The sequence below is a fragment of the Corvus cornix genome, chromosome 1 (genome assembly GCF_000738735.6).
Source record: "Corvus cornix cornix isolate S_Up_H32 chromosome 1, ASM73873v5, whole genome shotgun sequence".
In the NCBI taxonomy this organism is placed as follows: Eukaryota; Metazoa; Chordata; class Aves; order Passeriformes; family Corvidae; genus Corvus; species Corvus cornix.
In genome coordinates, this window is record NC_046332.1 from 52,184,040 (window position 1) to 52,198,833 (window position 14,794).

Below are 14,794 nucleotides of genomic sequence, written 5' to 3' on the forward strand. Positions count from 1 at the left end.
GCTCATTACTATCTTATACATAATAATTAACTGATTGTTGAAAAATTCACTTTGATTTTAAAGGCACACATCTTCAATGAGTTGAGCTACAGCTTGGCCTCGTACACTCAGATCTCTTTATTCTCCATTGTTCAGGAATACTCTGTAGCTCATCGAACTGCTACAGGACCATTTATGATCGGCAGCCTGACATTAGGCAGAATCAGAATTAGCTCTGTTCTCCAGGCTACAAAGAACACTGCAGGCTGTCAAGAAGGAAAGAACAAGTGACCAGAGATGGGGTGTCACTGTAGCCATCTCACTGCCATCCTCAGTCTTGCAGCTAGAGCTGTAGTCTGCTTCCTTTAGTGTGCTACTTTGCTCACATTTGAGTTTTGCTTATTGATGTAGCAGGGAGTGTAGATATGGACTCCAAGCCTGCCAGGCAGGTGCTGCTTGTGATGATACTGTGTCTAGAGGAACTGAAGAAAGGGTGAGTTAAAATGTAAAGTGTTATGCTAAATTAGTGTGTATCATAAATTAATTAAATGTGAATCATATATAATGTTGTTCATAGCAGTTGCTGCTTCACACCATACTACACCATACTCTACTGAAATTACTGGGTTAAGTTGCATAAAATGAGAGTAATTTAGTGATGAGCCAGTCTAATCAATGTATGGCACTGCCATTGTGGATTTAAAAAGAAACTGCGATTTCCTTACAAAATCGAACTGTGTCTGGTGAAGATTGCATTAATTTGAATCTGTCCTATTACCTGTTACAGTGTTTGCAGTATTGTTTAAAAAACCTTTTTAAGTCAATAGACAGAAGTGGGCTGTTGAGACAAATGGAAAAGCAGACGTTATTTGCTTAAGATAATGTCTGTGGCAATTTGGCTGAAACTAGCCATTTTGATTCTGAGGGGAATTTCCTTTTTGATTGCAAAAGTTATGACAACACTGCTAAGAAGATGAAAGCTGTTAAGATTGCAACATATGAATTTGTAAAGTAATCTGTTTTGACCACATCAAATAAAAAGCTATTGGCATGTGCACAGTAGGTATCTGCTACAGAACTGAGCTTTGACTGTAATCTTGACCCCTGCTTCTACAGCATTCAGTGAAAATAAATTACTTGGCAAATTAAATTCATTGTGCTAAATGCAAGCTCAGTTGCTTGCAAAGTTTCAAGTGTGTGCAAATAGCTGCAGAATGGTGCTATCTAGTTTCAGATTTTAAAGTCCTCTTTGATATTGTCTTAATATAAAGTTTTTGTAATGGAAGGTTTCTCTGAGCTTTTCTTTTGCTGCTATTAACATGTATATATGAGAGAGAGATTTCAGAAGTTCACCTTTACTGCTATTAAACAGTAAATGCTCATGCCTTCTTACATTTAATGGAACTCTCATTCTTAATTGATCTACCTACAACACACACAATTCATGTTTGTAACATTGGAATCTGTTATGTTACAGACTCAGCAGATCAGTCCTTTGACACCAGCTGTGATCCTGAAATGCAAGTAGGCATTGTGTAGGGATGTATATGTTGTCTGAGTATGAGCCAGATCAGGTCCAGCCAAATCTGGCTGTGTTTGTCTGGTTTTATGTCCAAGTTAATGAGCTGTGCCAGCCATCAGGGCTCATTACTTCGGACTCAGCATGGCCCTAGCATGTCCAGACTGTACCAGAACAGGCTTGTAGGCTTGCAAAGAACTGGTTTGCACCCTCTGCATTACCACAACAGACTTCTGCTACTGGCAGCAGTAGCAGTAGCTCTGGCAACTCATAATGTTCACATCATAGCCTTTTTTGTGCTGTTTGTGGAAAGAAGGAAGGCAAAAGCTTCTAGGAATAGACAGTTTAACACTAGAAAAGATGAGCCATAAGTTCATTTGTAAAGACTCCTTCTCCTGGTTCCAGTGTCTGAATATGTCAGAGTGGCATGCCTGTTTTCTTCTATTATTTGTTTCCTCCTGAGAATATATATATGTGTGTGTGTGCATCACTGGCAGCATATATCACTGAAATTCACTTCAATTTTAAGCCTTATCAAGGTGCCAGCATGGAAGAGTCTGTTCTTTTGTGTTTGTCCTAAATATTCTGCCAACAGGATTTTTTAAAAACAATCTACTCTTTTGCAATGTCTCCTTAAAGCAGTTTATAAGGATATAATTTTAAAATATAAAGCTTCTTTGGAAATAAACATTTTTGTGCTATCCCACTGATTTGACGATGTACCTTCAAAGTTAGACATGTTCCTAACAACATGAGAAGTGTGTTTGTTTTCCTGATTGATGACTGACTAGTGCTGTAGTTGAGACACGGCTCTGACTCTCTAAGTACAAGGACAAGGCAAAGTTTTCATTTCTGTGCCAAGAAACCTGGGACTAAAGCTCCTAACCTTTCTCCTCTGATTATTGTAACTTCATGCCAGTGAAACCTGTGGGTCTGAACAAAAAAAACCCTTAGAAAACTTCCTCTTATTTCTCTAAGAGGAACCATTAAATTTGCAGTAGTCTCTCTTCAGAGTGATTACTAGATTAAAGGTCTGCTGTAAGTGAGCCTGCAGTCATTGAGCAGTGTTTTCCAGACATGACCTGAAACAGACAATGCTTCCCCTGTTAGGAGCTTGGCTTTGCTACTGCCCCTGGGGAGCTACTAACACAGCTTACAGGAAATGAATTTAGAAAACATTTGTAAGGATTTGTTTCCTAGGATGGGTAACCATGCAGAATGTGTCTTTCATTGAATATACATACCTCAAAAAGTGTGAAAAACTCACTGTGAAGAACAAGGCATGCTAGCTGAGGGTTTAGATATTTTTTTGTTTGACTGTGAAAACAGGAATGAACACTGTGTGAGGATTCTTCTTCAGCAGCAGTAAAGCAAGCATTAGGATAATGCTATAAGAAATAAACAATATTTTATTTTATGCCTTCCATCTAGTTTAAGGCAGATCATCTAAGTTCCCTGTGTAGCCAGTAAGTAGAAGGGAATGCTTCCACACCTCCTCAGATTTTCCTGATTGCAGTGAGTGAGCCATTCCGCCTGTCGTCCTGTATGCTCATTGTGCTGGGAAACCTGGAATGGCCTATCTTTGTCCTTGCAAACTGAGAGCAGGCAGGGTCCATGTGAGTATCTCTCACTTAAGTGTTTAAAATGAGGTGCAGCCAAGTCCAGATCAAGTTCTGGAACCATTGGGACATAAGAACAAGGTTAGACTTGCGAAAGTGTGCTGAACTCTAAGCATACTTGTTTAAGAAATGACATGTGTTAGAATTGATAATTTTTTTAACTGCCATTATCTAACTATTGGCACATTAGTAACCATTTGGTCTTAGTAGGCATTCTATATTTTTATTGTCTAGAGGCTGGGAAAGTCTTTGTCCATCTTAAGACTTTAGAAGAACATTGTATGTCTGAAATGGTACATTGCTTTGCAGAGCTAATATCCAAGGCTTCAGTATCCCTGTAAGTGGAACTCTCATCAAAGTTAATAGTAGTTACACAAAAGGTACAGAGGGTGTATCCTGTTCACCTATTAAAAATGTTTCAGATAAGAGCTCCACAGTCCAAGTATAAAAACAACTACTGACAAGCCAGCCTCTATGGGCAAATAAAGTAAGATCCATGTGTGTCTGTCTGTGCACATAAATACACACATGTTTAAATATACATACTCTTGAATTAAAAAAAAAAAATTAAATTGGAACTGACAAGGTTTTCATCTACCAAAGTTAGACTTCTTCCAGGTTTGTCTTTCATCCTGCAAAGGCTGATGGCCTTAATAATGCTCAAACAGATCTATGAATCTGCACTATTTTTCAGTTCCATCAATTTTTTGCATGATTTCAGTTTTAGCAGAAAAGTAGAGAGACAGCTGCAGTTGTTTCACTGATGAGGAATATAAAGGAGTACATTTGGGTTTTTTTATTTTATTAGTTGTGAAATACAGAAAAATCTTCAATGCAGAAGAGAAAATTCTTTTCTCCAAACTTGCAGTTTCACTCTTGAATACAGTTCCAAAATGCTTATTAACTGCTGCTTTCTCAGATGAAGTTTTTGCTTAGTAATAACTAAGTAAAAATTTTATATTATTTCTGGTTAGTTTTAATTAAGTTGCTATTTTACATTGTTCAGCAATCTACCAGAGGAGATTGTTGCCATACACTGTGGTGGTTCTTCAATTCCAAAACATTTATTCCATTGTCATAGATGTCATAGCTTTTGCATCAGACATATAATCTTATAAAAATCTGACCTATGGAAATGATGGTCCCAACTTCCATTTACCATTAAAAAGGACTTAGGTCTCCTCCTTTGGGTAAGTTGTACCTTTTCTGTGTGGAAGGCATAGCTCTGTAGAGCCATGAACTTTTCCAGTCATTTCCTTCGAATTTTTTGCTTTTTTCCATGCTTGGTGAACGGGAGGTACCCATGGTGCTACTCAGAGCACTGAGCAATTGCCGTGATCTTTTTCAACTGAATTCAAGTTGACCGTATGCTGCATGGTATTTCAAACACATTTGTGATACTGTAGCCTCATGATTAATAAATTTTCACAAGACAGTATAAGAAAATTGTGAGGAAGCTCAAGGAGAACTTGTGTAGGTCTTTTTACACTTGTGGGAGGTAGCTGTGCTTTGTGCTGTGCACTGGGAAATCTGAGGCACTGGCTGGGCATGATTAATCTTGCGTGTTTGAAACAGGAATGGAAAGGATAGAAAACGGGAGATGATATACATCCAGGATGAAGCTGGGATATGTTTTTAAGGCTGTTTACTTTGTGAAATTACTGTGGATAGGAAAACTGGAAAAGGGAGGAAAAACGAAGGTAAACAATGTGTCTGTTAAGTGGAATAGCTCTTAACCTGCTTTGCTTTTTGCTCTTCATTCTTATCAACAGTGGAACTTCAGTATTAAGATAAAGACTGTTCACATTTCAGTTTAGATGAAATAAGATTGATTTTGTTTTAAATGCTAGATGTGGGGGAACTAAAATTAAGTATTCGCTCCTTTAGTTAGCTGGAAAACATTACCAAGAGTAGCTCCAGTTATATGTCATGTTCCAGTCTGGTTTTAGAAACAGGAATCTGTGAGAACATTCAAGTTAAAGTTTCATTATCTGTATTCACCTTTGTATGTTTGCACCAAAGTGAGAAATGCAAAGAATTTTCTGGCTTGTGCACAGGACTCAACTGAAACAAGTTTAATGAGATAACACATTTCATTTTGCACACAGCTTCACACATGCTGACACAAGTAGTTGAAAATGTAGGAGGCAAGAAAAAGAGCACAGTGCTGATATAACAATTGCTATCTAAAACCATACAAACTGATACTTGAAAAAAAGCCAAGTATAGCTAGAAGAATTCTAAATCTTTGGAAAAAAAGCTTTATTTCACTTACTGAGATGAGCAAAGTGCTCTCCATTGCTTAATGGGGATTTTATCGTCTCTTGTTAACTTCAGTGTAAGGTAGAGAAGCATTTATGGACGTTATTCCTCTTTCACCAGAACCAGCATTCTACTTTGGAAATGATGAATACTATGTTGATGAGAGTGCTGGCTACATTGAGGTGCGTGTCTGGAGGACTGGAACCGATCTGTCCAAAGCTGCCTCTGTTACAGTGAGGTCTCGCAAATCTGAGCCAGTAACTGCAGAGGGTGAGTTGCTGTTTTGCTCTAGTTTCAGACTGCTACTACACTGCACATGCTGGTACACATTGCTGGCACGTGCTGCTACTTTCACAAGTGCTAGTTCAGTGGGCCTTGGTACAGTTTCAACCACATAAGATGAAAATTGTATGTCTCTTGCTCTTAGCAGACCTTTTCTTCTGAGAAAACAAGCAGGTGGTCACAGAATTTCAAAGAAACAGGAGTAGGAGCAGCTATGAAGTACAGCACTAAGAGAAATGCCTTTAAATCCTCATACAAAGACTGCTGCAAAGCAGTTGATTGCTGCCTCAAGAGCATACTCTGGGCACAGTTAGGATGACTGGCAGCGTGCTGAGTTTTCTCATTGCCTACAGTAAAAATGAGAGAAGCAATTATTACCTAGTATCCTATTCAGGAACAGGATTGCTTCAGCTGTGTGGTTCTTGGATGCTTTGACAGAACCTTTGTCTGCAGAATCAAGTGTTAGCATACTCTCTTTTTTTTTTTCACAAAACATATAATGTTTAAACTAAAATGTTGATATAGAGGCAGCATAAAAATTATCTTCTTTAGATGCTTATCCTGAGTGTAACTTTACTGTTATTTCAGGAATATCTAAACATAATATATATGTATCATATATACATAACATAATACAAATAACATATATGTATTTTTCTCATGAAAAAGAAAATTTTCAAGTCTGAAAAAATACATGATTGCTCCATTTCTGAACTTGCTTTTATGATCTGATGTATTTATCTAACCTTGAATATTTAAGTTATATTATTTCTGGTAAAAAATGTCTGTCCTTACAGTAACAATCTTCATTCATTGTGCCAGGACCTCTAGGATTAAGAACAGGGAATGGCTCAGCTCTTGGGCTCTCTAGTCCGTTGGTCACAGCATGAAAGCTCTGACATGGCTGGCTGCCTGTTAAACCATAAACCTGGTTCTTGGCCTTACACAGTGCAGCAATGGATCTGCTGCTCTGAGCTGTCAGTCCTGGAATCCTGCCTTAGAGGCTTAGCTCTAGGGGAGTACAGCAGTAGGGCCTTCAGGCAAATGCCCGTCTGATGATGGCCTTTAATCTGGCCAAATTTTGTCAAATTCACAGAATTCCAAACCTGATTTCAATTTCAATTGCAGTGTTTCCCTCAAAACTTTGTTTATTCTCCCCAAAACTTAATGTTAAAACTTGAGTCCTTCCCTAAAGTCCTAGATACCCTTAATGCCTTGGTTCCAAGACGGTGTCATGTTGTAGTCAGTTTCTTGCTTTGTTTGCCGCCTTCTCATTGGCATGTTATGGATTGGTTTGCTTTGCTTAAAAGAAAACTAAACCAGATCAATCTTCCTTTAAGAGTAAGGTGCCAGACCTCACCTGATATGGTCTGAGCAGAATTTTATTTGTTTTCCATTCGTTCTGTCTGTCACCTCCTCTGAATAGCAGTTCTCCCTTATAATCAGCTCACTGGCCTTATCTCCTTTCCTTTTTACATTAATCTCAAAACTTCCATCTTTGTTACAGAATAATACGAAATTTCTTTCCAAAACACTTTGCTTTGTCTCCAGAGTGTCTCTCAAAGCTTTTTGCTTACTTTCATTTCTCACTTCAAGCAAATTTCATTAGTTTTTCTGGAATAGCTGTTGATTTACAACAGAACAGAATCAGCCTCATTTTGTGACTCAAATCATCATTAAACAAAAAATTAATTAATATTGACTTATTTTATTGTATAGTCCAACTTAAATGACCAAAAGATCATTTTGCTTTTCATGAATGCCAGAATTTGGCAAATACTAAATATATAAAGGAAAAATATTTACCTACAATTAACTGCCTAATGATAGATATTTTTATTTTTAATTACACGTAATGGTATTTTTCTCTCTTTTCCATTGGTAGCTGGAGTAGATTATGTAGGCATCAGTCGTAATTTGGATTTTTCCCCTGGAGTCAATATGCAGACATTTCGTGTGATAATTCTGGATGATCTTGGACAGCCAGTGTTAGAAGGAACTGAGAAGTTTGAGCTTGTGCTAAGGATGCCCATGAATGCTGCCCTTGGAGAACCCAGCAAGACCACCATCTTCATTAATGACTCAGTGTCTGATTGTGAGTGATTTTTTTTTTTTTTAAACTTTTTTCATGTTTTGGAGATGATGTGTTAAGTCATTTGCTGTCTGGCTGCTTATGTTCTGCATCTGGTGCAATGTAGCATAAATAAATGTGGAACTAGTGGAGAGAAGATATGATAACTTCTGCAGGTATACTTTACTTGTGCTTTCTATGTTTTTCTGCCCAGTGCCAAAGATGCAGTTTAAAGAACCTGTGTATGTAGCCAATGAAAATGATGGGCAGATTTCTGCCATGATATTCAGGAGCGGGGATATCCGATACACATCCACCGTGCGATGCTATACAAGGCAAGGTTCAGCTCAGGTAATGATGGACTTCGAAGAACGTCCTAATACTGACAGTTCCATCATCACATTCCTTCCTGGTAAGTTCTTGATCTTATTTTAGAAGCCTTTACTATACCATGTTTTCTTTTGTTTTGCTTTGCTTTCCTTTGCTTTGTTTTGTTTTGTTGTGTTTTAATTGTGTCTTCTCATAAAGTCATGCCAAAAAGATCCCTCTGGAAAATAAAGCTTTTGGGTTCTTTTTCATACACAAGGGGATGATGTTGCCTCTATTTTCTTCACTTCCTACTTAGAGGGATAATCAATAAGAACCAAAGGAGTATATCTTCATTTAGGTTCAGCCTGAGTGCCGGGATCTTTTTGATAGCAGAAACAAGTTCAGCATAACACAGTAGAAGCACAGATCTCCTGTACGAAAGGAAACTTCAGAAGTTCTGCTCTTTGTTAAGCAGATTTCTGGTAAATACATTTGGCTTGCACTGAAATGAGTAATAGGTCTTTCAACAGGTATATAGCTCTCTAATTCCTGTTTGAATTTTTTCTCCCACCAAGGCTTTCCTAAGACCGCCCACCAATATCAGGTACTTAATTTCTCACATCAGAGATGAAATGCAAATAAATCAAATGTTACTATGTAGAAAGAATATTGCCTAATTATTTCTACTTGTGCAGAAGGCAGTTTGGTGTTCCAGTCTTTGAAGTTTAAACACGTGGTATTTTTTACAAGCCTTAAACAAATTCTGTCATCAGCATGAAATCCTTGGTATGCCCATATCACAGAAATTACAATCTTCGTATTTCTGTAGACACGTATCACAGTTCTCTTGAAAAAGTGAGTTGTTCACTCTTTATTTAGGGCTGGCCTCAGCTTTTAGTACTGTCATGTACACTACACCTTTGGCTATTGCTTTTGTGCAATCAGGAAAGAGTCCAACTAGTAAGAATTAAGGGATCTGGGCCACTTAGGAAGTGACTTTTCTCTTATTTTGAGTGTTGCCCTACCATTTCTCTGCAAAGATAAGTAGCAAAGAAGTCTGCTAGAATTATATTTTGTCTCCATAAGCTTCTTAGGCATGTTTAATATGCAGCAGTTTCATTTCAGTTTTCACATTTCCCATGTAACAATAAGCAGGATGAGTGTTTTCCATTTTTTTCTCCTCATAAGGGATAATTTATTTTCTATAGCGGGGGGAAAAGGCAACCTCAGAAAATGAATACAGCATTCTGGTCTGGTTCTTCATCTTGAAGAGTCTTGATCATATTTGCTTGTGTAATGATGAAATAATACAGTAAATTGACCTCATATCTCTGCTGCTGTGCTGTTCCTTCCATCTGGGGTGTAGGAGTCAGTCTCATGATGAAGGTCACGCTGGGTGCCAGACACTGCACACAACTCATAGGTCTTGCAGCTTGTGTAGAAGGCCTAAGACAAGGTGTTCAAGTTTCTGAACATCTAGTAAGTCAGGGCACATTCGTTTGTGAGTGCAAAAATTGAGTTAGGTTTGCTACTCCAAAGTGGTTTTAAGGCAATATTCATTGCCAGTTGGAATCGGTGGGAGTTCAAAAGGCTTTAAAGTCAAATGGAATAATATAAGTGAAGGTCCACACAGTTGGACACTGTCCAATCAAAAGAGACTTGAAATGTAAAACTTCAGGACAAAATTACCATTAGTATTAGTGAAAGGTTTTATTGCTCTGCTTCCTTGTGCAAGTATTTATTTTTTAAGTGCGCTCTGTAGAAGAGGTCACTGAGAAGGAGCATTTTCTTCTTAGGTAAAACAAAAGGAATGTACATGTAAAGTGGATATACCAAATAGAAACTTGTCTTACAGAAGTCCCAAAATTGGGGATTCCACTTTAACGAGTTTCCATAGAAAGGTAATGATTGCTAATTCTGCTTTCACTACTGTCGTTGCTCATTAACTTGTGTGGTGTCAAGGTGGATGCCTTGGCCCACAGGAGCAGCCTGTGGTGCCTTGGGCTTGGAGAGAAGTGCTGTATTAGAGCAAAGCACACCTAAGTTCTGCCTGATACTACCTTCAGAATGATTGCAGGTGAAACTGAGAAGCCTTGCACACTGGTGCTTATGGATGATACTTTCCATGAGGAGGAGGAAGAACTACGCCTGGTTCTTGGCACTCCAAGAAGTGATTCTTCCTTTGGTGCCTCTATTGGCGAGCAAAACGAGACGCTGATAAAGATTCGGGATGATGCAGACAGTAAGAGAGTATTTTGTTGTTACTGGCTTTTGGAAGCCCATTTGCATGCTCTAAAACCTTTTTTTTTTCTTCGATTTACAGAGGCTATTATTAAGTTTGGTGAGACCAAATTTAGTGTGAGTGAACCGAAGGACACAAGGCAAGTAGCAGTTGTGAAAATCCCAGTGCTTCGTCTGGGAGACACTTCCAAAGTTTCTGTTGTGAGAGTTCATACAAAGGATGGATCTGCTACTTCTGGAGAGGACTATCACCCTATATCAGAAGGTAGGATCATACTTACCACATCCAACTATTTATTTTCATTCATGACTGTAACATAATATTTGAAAAATGAAATAACTTTGTGATTAGAATACTTTGCAACCACATCCCAAAATGCATTTTGTAATTCAAATTCAATGTGGACAGATTCCCTGTGGTATACAACAGTCAATTGCTCCTGGAATACTAGTTATCAGTGAAGATATTTACAAAAGAATTGTGACTCCTTTGAAAACATCTGTAGCTCAAGTAATTGTGGAAGATGTGTGAGTTAAACCTTAGTTCTACTTGCAGAGTGTAATAATATTACTCTGAAGAAACATCTACTTATAGGATATGATTGTGTGGTTGTTTCTTGAGCAGTTCATTAAGATAATGGCTTTTTCTCTATGTAAGAATTAATGTATATTTCTTTTTATTTTTCTATGTTCATAATAATAAAACTTTCCTTCTGTATTTCTGAATTCACTGCCTGCTGCTTCACACTACTAATGAATGAGAAGTTGTGCAATAGAATGAGAAATTTCTTAGCCGATAAACTTCTTTCCATTAATAGCCCACCTCCATGGCTTAGGCAATGACTAATGGAGTTTGTAGCGTTAAAATTTTTTTTTTCTTTTAAAGTTTATGATAATACATGATACTACTCTGTGTTTTAAGATTAATCATTCATTGCAGGAGTGTTTTGGATAAACTATTTTAGCATACAGTCCAGCTGGAAGATATGACTTACTTTTGAACATCCAGCAACAGCATTGGGTTATCTTCAAATTCCATAGGAGTGGTATTTGCTGCTAGTGATGTCTGAGGCAATTTGTTAGCCACAAGAAAATCACCAACCCAGAGCTTGCTAATTTCAGTCACTTTGCTCCTGCATTTTAGAGTTTCACTCTTTCCCCACAGGAACTTCAAGTGTCAGCTGGTACTTAGCCTATGCACATTACCTGTAGGCATTGTCGTGCTTACATTCTCCCTGCTGTGCACCAGCAGCACATGGGAGCAAAGTTTTCAAGGGAAACATGCTACTACAGAACAAGAGGCTCTCAGCTTCTGCCCAGAAGCCTTTGAGAAAGGTCTGTGGTGTGCAGAATTTCCCCACAGGTTTCAGAATACCTGTGAGTTTAGGGAACCTGCCTATTCAGCCATGGGTACAAAACTCGCATCCTTAATTGAGTTTTCTGAAGGAAGTGTGACAAACTGAAAATCAATAAAATTCTTAGCTATCAGACAACTAAGAGTTTATATGTTTATTACCACAAAGAGTACTTCCCTGGCTTAATAACACTTAGGATTGGAAGGATCATTAGATCACTTAATCAGACTCACTGTGGATTGCAAGATTCTCCCAGTTTTCCCAAATTACTTCTGTATTGATCCAAAAAGGTTTGGTTAGAGAAAATATATCTTTAGAAAGAACATCCAGTCCTGGTTTGAAGGCATTGGAGACAAAGAGTGTTTCTTAGCATGTTGCTTCGCTGATCAGTGTCTATCACGTAACTGTGCCTTATTTCCCATATACACTTCAGCTTTAATGCACTACTGCTTTTTGTGTCTGTCCCTTTGGAGTGCATAGCTCTTTATCACCTGGTATGTATTGATTATGGTGGTGTTTCAATATACCAATGAGAACATCACTCTCTGCAAGTTCTTCCGGTCCTAAGTTTCTGTTGGTTATTTCTGTACCATCTTCAAAGTGAATTTGATGTTCTTTAAAAATAAAAATATTAGAAATGCATCTATTATTTTAGTTATTATCACTCTCACCCTTTCCAGACACGAAGTTTAAATCGTTTCTCTACTTTTTGTTTCTTTAGTAGTTAATTCAGTCAGGAATTGTAGTACTCTCTCAGTCAGTGTAAGAGTTGGTCTTAGCTGGACAGCAAATGCCCACCAAAGCTGCTCTATGACTCCCCCTCCTAAGCTACAGAGGAGAGAGAAAATATGATGGAAGAGTCATGGGTTGAGATAAGAACAGGGAGAGATCACTCACCAATTATCAGCACAGGGAAAACAGACTCAGCTTGGGAAAATTAGTTTAATTTATTACCAATCAAACCGTAACACAGTGATGGGAAATAAGACTAGATCTTAGAACACATTCCTCCCACCCCTCCCTTCTTCCTGGGTTTAGCTTTACTCCCAAATTCCTTACCTCTGACTGGCTCAAGGAAATGGGGGTTGCAATCTGTTTATCACACGTTATTTCTGCTGCTTCTTCCTCCTCACACTCTTACCTGCTCCAGCATGAGATCCCACCCACAGGAAACAGTCCTTCCCTATGGGTTCTTCATTAACTGCTTTGTATGGCTCCCTCATGGGGTCACAAGTCCTGCCAGCAAACCAGCTCCACTGTTGCCTCCTCTCTCCATGGGGTCACAGGTCCTCCCAGGAGCCTGCTCCAGTGCAGGCTTCCCCCAGAGTCACAGCCTCCTTTGAGCATCCACCTGCTTGATCATGAGTCCTCCCTGGCTGCAGGTGGATCTCTGCTCCACCATGGACCTCCATGGGCTGCAGGGGCTGCATCACCAGGGTCTGCACCAGGGGCTGCAGGGGAATCTCTGCTCTGGTGCCTGGAGCACCTCCTGCCCCTCCTTCTCCACTGGCCTTGGTGTCTGCAGAGGCCATGTTCTCACTCCTCTTTCCCAGCTGCTGTGGTGCGATGTGGCTTTTGTCAAGGTGGACATAACAGCACACTCTTGTAGTAATCCAAAATCGAGAGAGATTTTTTATTTTCTCTACTGCTATTCCTAGACCTCTTTGCTGTTGCTGTGGCCTATTAAGATTGGCTGCTTAGCAAACAATGACCACTCAAGGAGTAAAACAATTAGCTCTACAAGCAAAGGTATAGTTGCTACATATTATCCACAAGTTCTTCCTTGTACACTCTTAATGTCTCATAACAGGAACATCCTCTCCTTGTGTCCAGAACATCTTCTCTCATTGATTATCTTCTTGGCCTTCTCTGCGAGTTTCACTGAAGCTGCAAAATTTCCACTGTAAAATTCTCACGGGTAAATTCTGACCAATTTCAGGTCTGACTCTGTGAGGCCCCCAGACCAGCTGTCAGCCTCATCAGTGCAGCAGTTTTTTCCCTTCTTTAATCTGTTATCCCAGAGGCACAATCATTGTCACTCCTGGGCTTGGCCTTGACCAGCCATGGGTCCATCTCGGAGCCAGCTGGCATTGCCTCTGTCAGATATGGGGGAAGCTTCTGGCAGCTGCTCGCAGAATCCACCCCTGTATCCCCCTGCTACCAAAGCCTTGCCACGCAGACCAAATAGACTCCATTAAGATTGAACTTTTTATCACCATGACCTATGAGGTTTTTTCACAATGATTTTCAAAATACAGTACTCTTGTGTAGTACAGATTTGTTCCTTATTTTTTGTATATACCATTGTATTTATTACATTTTGTTGGAAAAAGACCTGACAATACTATTTATTTAGAATTCTTCAGTCTTTTGGTCATTCACATATGTTACTAACATTTACGTAATTAGTCACAGATAATTTTCAAAACATTAAGTTCCATTAGACTAAATCTTGATCTTTGCAAATCTCTTGATGTTAATGTCTTATTTTCAGTGATTTCCACGTGTATCCACTGCTATTCATTATTATTATTTGTAGCATCAAATAGGTTAAACTAAATTTCCAAACATCTCTAATTCAAAAAGGTTGAGTGTTAACTGCCATCTCTCATGTCTGGGCCTAGAATCACAGCTTGTTTTGAACAATAGATTTAAGTGTCTCATTATTTTTCAGAAATTGAGTTTAAGGAGGGTGAAACACAGCACTTTGTGGAGATCGAAGTTCTCTTCGATGGAGTAAGGGAGATGAGAGAAGCCTTCACTGTTCACCTGAAGCCTGATGAGAACATGGTTGCAGAAATAGAGGTAACAAGCTCATGCATAGTCCTGAACAACAAAATCTGATAAACAGACTTCTTATTTACTTTCTGGTTCATCGTTTTACTCTTCTGTTAAGATTTATTCACACCATCTCGGCTTGTATATTAGAAGACAGAAAGGGTCATCCCAGCTGTCACAGTAACACCTACACAAAACAGTTTGTCATTAAGGCAATAATGTTGATGGGGCCATAAGGTCAATGAAAGACTGAAGCCTTCAGGATATCGTTCTAGACATATTCTCCTCATATAATCAGTCTTAGAAGCTGATGTCCTCTTGGAAACACTCTCTGGCAATACAATATAATCCGTATGCTGTAAAAAGAGTAATTTCGGGT

General features: G+C 38.8%; 1 protein-coding gene across 1 annotated transcript in view; it reads left to right on the plus strand.

Moving 5' to 3' along the window:
- FREM2 (FRAS1 related extracellular matrix 2) overlaps positions 1-14,794 on the plus strand; it is a 119,744-nt gene that overhangs the window by 76,201 nt on the left and 28,749 nt on the right. Inside the window, exons 7-12 of the mRNA XM_019286310.3 lie at positions 5,500-5,649; positions 7,547-7,756; positions 7,947-8,144; positions 10,119-10,283; positions 10,365-10,547; positions 14,312-14,442. Coding sequence (XP_019141855.3) covers positions 5,500-5,649; positions 7,547-7,756; positions 7,947-8,144; positions 10,119-10,283; positions 10,365-10,547; positions 14,312-14,442 — 1,037 coding nt within the window. The remainder of the gene's footprint in view (positions 1-5,499; positions 5,650-7,546; positions 7,757-7,946; positions 8,145-10,118; positions 10,284-10,364; positions 10,548-14,311; positions 14,443-14,794) is intronic.